At 41.1% G+C, this 4,797-nt stretch overlaps 1 protein-coding gene across 1 annotated transcript in view; it reads right to left on the reverse strand.

Moving 5' to 3' along the window:
- The window catches only part of ccs (copper chaperone for superoxide dismutase), a gene marked incomplete at its 5' end in the record, with an annotated part of 12,264 nt that extends 7,889 nt beyond the window's left edge, over positions 1 to 4,375 (reverse strand). The window contains 5 exons of the mRNA XM_010786164.1: positions 2,067 to 2,122; positions 2,170 to 2,178; positions 2,831 to 2,908; positions 3,277 to 3,337; positions 4,179 to 4,375. Of these exons, the coding sequence (XP_010784466.1) occupies positions 2,067 to 2,122; positions 2,170 to 2,178; positions 2,831 to 2,908; positions 3,277 to 3,337; positions 4,179 to 4,375 (401 nt within the window). The remainder of the gene's footprint in view (positions 1 to 2,066; positions 2,123 to 2,169; positions 2,179 to 2,830; positions 2,909 to 3,276; positions 3,338 to 4,178) is intronic.
- Positions 4,376 to 4,797: the final 422 nt, after the last annotated feature.

A 4,797-nucleotide genomic window follows, 5' to 3' on the forward strand; every position in this document is an offset into this window, starting at 1 on the left:
AAGCACCTCTTTTTTTTCCGAAATTTGAAACCGTCGGGTGGAATACATAAGCAGAAATGTTTCAACTAGGCCATTGGTGCTATGATTTTTAAGACATGTTATTTTACTAAATTGTTTACATACCTTTCTGTTAATTTAAATATTACAAGTTCTCAAAAAATGCACATATGACCAATACATAATGATATTATTATATGAAAAAGAAATATGCCTGTGACATCATATGAGAAGTTATCCCAGTATCATTGTATATAGGGAAAATAAAAACAAGAGAAAGTCATTATGCGTGGGCTATCTCTCTCTCTCTACTCCTCTCTCTCTCCTTCTCTCTCATCTCTCTCTCCTCTCTCTCCTCTCTCTCTCTCCTCTCTCGTCCTCTCCTCTCTCTCTCTCTCTCTCTCTCTCTCCTCTTCTCTCTCTCTCTCTTTTCTCTCTCTCGCCTCCTCTCTCTCTCTCTCTCTCTTCTCTCTCTCTCTCTCTCTCTCTCTCTTTTAAATCCTCTCTTGCCGAGTCACTCCACAACGCACCTTTGAATGGATTCAAATGAACACATCCAATGGTGGAACACAAGTAGGTCCAAATTTCAGGCTAACGGCGAATATTTACGGTCGATCACACTCTTATTGTGACCTGCTTCATTAGATGGATTCTTTAAGATATCACATTGGGATTCATCCCTGGACATGTGAATCTCATAAACTTTGGGATTGTCAATGTTTAGGCTAACAGTTACTACCCAGGAAGTGGCCCATCATTTGATGTTTCACCAAATTGTCCTACATCTTAGGTTTGTATTTCGGACTTTTCTTGTAAGCCTTTCTGGCGTATTTTTTTCATGCATTCTCAATAAAAACACTGAAGTGTTACAGGTTACTTAGGTTGAGAAAGTTCTAGCATGCACAGTGAATAGTACTAAAATACTTAGCATGACAACCGCTTTGTAACCCATTTGTGTGTTAATTTTCCTCTTAATAGATACTCCTCTGTTTTTAGGAGGCGTATATAAATTAAAAGTAGAGCATTTTTAATGCCGACTTACAGCGCAACTTCATCCCAGCCAATAGCTCCAATGAGCAGTGATGTGACAAGCGTGTCAGCAGGGGACTGGTTTATACAAACATATTAAATAAATCTAGCCAATCAAAGTGACTCACCAAAGTCCCATGTGGATTTAATCCCCTTATAGAAATCAATCCGAGGACATAGTGTGCGACCGCGCAGGAGGATTTGATTTTGACACAAAGAAAGAAATCATGAAACTAAGGCCTTGTTCATCTTTGGTCCCCGTGCGTCCAGCTGTGTGTAAAACTTTTCCTAAGTACTCTTTGTTTTCCTCCGCTTGCAGCTTTTGAGCCTCTAATCAGCAAATGTCGCTCTGCATTTCTCTCGACGATGTGCCTTTACTGTCCACGAGGTTACGAGATATGATCCGTGTTTGTGTCTCAGGCTTCAGAGGTGTGCAGAAGGGTCTCTGTGCTGGCTTTTGCTCCGGCCTTTCCCTGCGATGGGCCGGTCTCATCTCCCCTCCACAGCGTGACCCCCGTACCGCCACAAATCTGTTTGCATTTGAAAAAGACCTGCTGATCGGCGATGATCGCCACAGGGCAGTCTGCAGAGGGAGAAGACATAGAAACGAGACGTTTAAAACAATTAAAAACCTGTTTCAAAAAGGCCAGCGATTCCTTGAATACAGCTTTTAAAGAATGCTTACCAATAATTAATCAATGAATTAGTCCCAACCTTCGAAGCATAGTAAGTTTAACAAAATGCTAATCCAATTTTGTTCAATTGAAGATGCGTTGTACAAACTACTCTTTCTTTAAATAATTAACACCCGCCACCGCCGTCATCAGTTTTAATAGAAGGCACAAATTTAAAAAAAATGTAACTATGCATTAACGTATATTAAAACCGACTTTTATTATACGGGCTTTCGACAATAAGCAATATTGAAAAGGATGGAGTCCTTAAAAATTGGTTTAAGGAGCAGTGCCCGCTGAGGGCTACTCCTCCCCCTTCACATCATTGCGTGGCACCACCCATTGAAACCCTGCTTTTGACGCCACCTTTCCCCAAGAGTTCCCGGTCTGTTGGGAGAGGGTATCGCACCCAACCAGGCGTCCTCGCCCCGCATCGACCACCACGACAGCCTGATCAGATCCACATCACATCCCACACCTGCAGCCAGCAACCAAAGGTAATCCACAGAAGAATGAGATTAAAGGAGATATGATGTCATCTGGTGTGTGTTTAATGATGGATTTATGATGAACAGGCTTGAGATGTTTTTTATAAAGCTTATAGTAGGGCTGGGCTTCAGGCTTACAATAACCCAGCAACTTAGTTATGCTGCTATAAGGCTTAGATAGGCAGCATAACTAAGTGGCGAGAGACTTTCACCGTTTCATTTTTTCCCTCTCTTCCTATTGACCTCTTTGTTCATGCGTTCCATAAATGCCTGTTACTAAGTCAGCATGCTGGGCCATCGATGTTTTTATTTTGATGGGTTTCTTTGCAAGAGCTTCTCCCTGTGCGCTGTGAGGGTCCAAGCGCCAAAGGTAGAACATATGCTGTGTAGACTGTGAACCCCTAAAACAGACATTTTATTTATATATATTGGCTGTAATAAAATAAAATGTGACATCTAAAGCCCAATAAACTGAGTTACAAGCCGGTGTGTGTGTGTGTGTGTGTGTGTGTGTGTGTCGTTGTGTGTGTGTGTGTGTGTGTGTGTGGTGTTGTGTGTGTGTGTGTGTGTGTGTGTGTGTGTGTGTGATGTTGTGTTGTGTGTGTGTGTGTGTGTGTGTGTGTGTGTGTGTGTGTGTGTTACCTTTATCTGACTGTCCTCTTGTCTAAATGAAGCCCTGCCATCTGGTCCAGCGACAATATTTCCCAGATCACCGACATGCTGCGAGACAACGACAGACATTGAATAAATAACACAAGGAGTACACAGCATGTGCGCCAGGGAACACTGCGGCAAACTTGTAGCTCTGTCACACATTTAATAGACAATTTAACACCTGAACTGCTCACAAGGGCTCCTGTGGGACATATTTGGCGAGTATCACATCATTCATTCTGCTTGTGTTGACATTTTATTGAATCCCAGGAGTGATTTTATCAGAATTTATGGAGAAGAAGACCAATTATTAACTTACTTCTTTTATAAATGTTCTGATAGAGAATCATCTACACAGCATGGGGCAAGTACAACAAAAATGAACATGCAGGAAGTTATTTTAATAGAGTTATAAGATAAATATATGGATGTACCCTTTCAGAATCCCCTGGACTGCCGTGTTGTCTTCCAAAGGGGTTATAGTGCTCTCCACAACTATAAAAACAGAAATGCATTATATATAATTAAATACAAGTTAACAAAACTTATCTGCAGTGCAATTTCACGTGTGCTTTAGCTGTCAATGTCTCGATTCCTGTCGATTGTCCATCACTAACAATGACAAGACACTTCAAAATGGATCATTCTTCAAATCTGTATTTTAGCCACACAAAAAACTCCAACAAAAACTATAAAACTTGAGTTAGTTGTAGTGTTTGTGTTCTTGTGTGACTACGGTTCTTCAGAGGGTTATTCTGGACACACTAAAGTCACATAAAAACACACAAAAAACGAACCAATCCAGACAGCTGTATACGGTATCTCTCGTGTTGTGTGAGGTAAAATTACTGTTGTCTGGTGGCTATAGAGAGAGCACAGATAACAACTTCAGTTTCTCGTTGGAAAGGGCTGTGTAGGGGAGATAAGGCAGGGACACAGGAAAAAGAAACGTCTACCATCAGAGGGTCGATATCCCAAGATAGTCAATATGTTGGAAGTGGCAATATACTTAACCCCAAATCACTCCTGTAGCAATGTCTACGGTAAGTGTGTTAGTCCCTTTGGATTACCATGTAATGTAGTGTAAAATAATATTCTAAATATATAGGTAACATTAACTCATACATTTTTATTAAAACGTCTAAAATGTGTTTTTTGCTGCCTCTGTCCACAGTCGCTCATTGCTTTGCTTCCTCTCTCTAACTCCTGTCTGCTTCTCCAAAATGGGGGCGTATGTGTTACACTGACTACGGATAAGTACCTCATACAGTGCCACTCTAAAACACTCACACTATCCCCTTTAACCGGAGCAGCCTGTTCACCCGCTCCCTGTTACCTGAGGCAGTCCTGGGTCAGGTCCCCCAGGGTGTGGACGTGGAGGCCGTGGGGTCCGGGCTCCAGCCCATCAATGGTCCCATCGATCAGGCACCGCTGCTCCGACAGCTGCAGGAAGCGCACCACTCCCTGGATCCTCCCCCCGCCCGCCAGCATGGCCACCGCTGAACCCAGGTCTGTCAGAAACACACAGACGTAATGAACAATTTGCACGATTAAAAATCAAATTTTAAACTTAGCAATTGTAATAAACATGTTATATATTGTGGTACAACGAGCACATTTTGACTTTGACTTCCTATATTTGTTATAAATGTCTTTATTTTATTTGATCTTTTATTGCACTTTTTACTTCTTGTGTTTATATAAATGTTTTCAATTCTATATATTTTTTTAATGATCTTTTATTGGACATTTCACCTGTAATGTACTTAAGGCTCCCTGTGGGTTTTAGAGACCCAGACTGAGGGATTTTGGCTATATTCAATCTTTATTTCAGACTGAAGGTCCATATCACATACAAAAAGACAAGACACACATCAATAAATAAGATAAAAAGCTAAACACAAAACAGATAAAAACAAAAAGATAAAAAACATCAAATCAGTCCAATCACAGCC

Source organism: Notothenia coriiceps, unplaced genomic scaffold, assembly GCF_000735185.1.
Source record: "Notothenia coriiceps isolate Sejong01 unplaced genomic scaffold, NC01 NC01_scaffold00028799, whole genome shotgun sequence".
NCBI classification, from domain to species: Eukaryota; Metazoa; Chordata; class Actinopteri; order Perciformes; family Nototheniidae; genus Notothenia; species Notothenia coriiceps.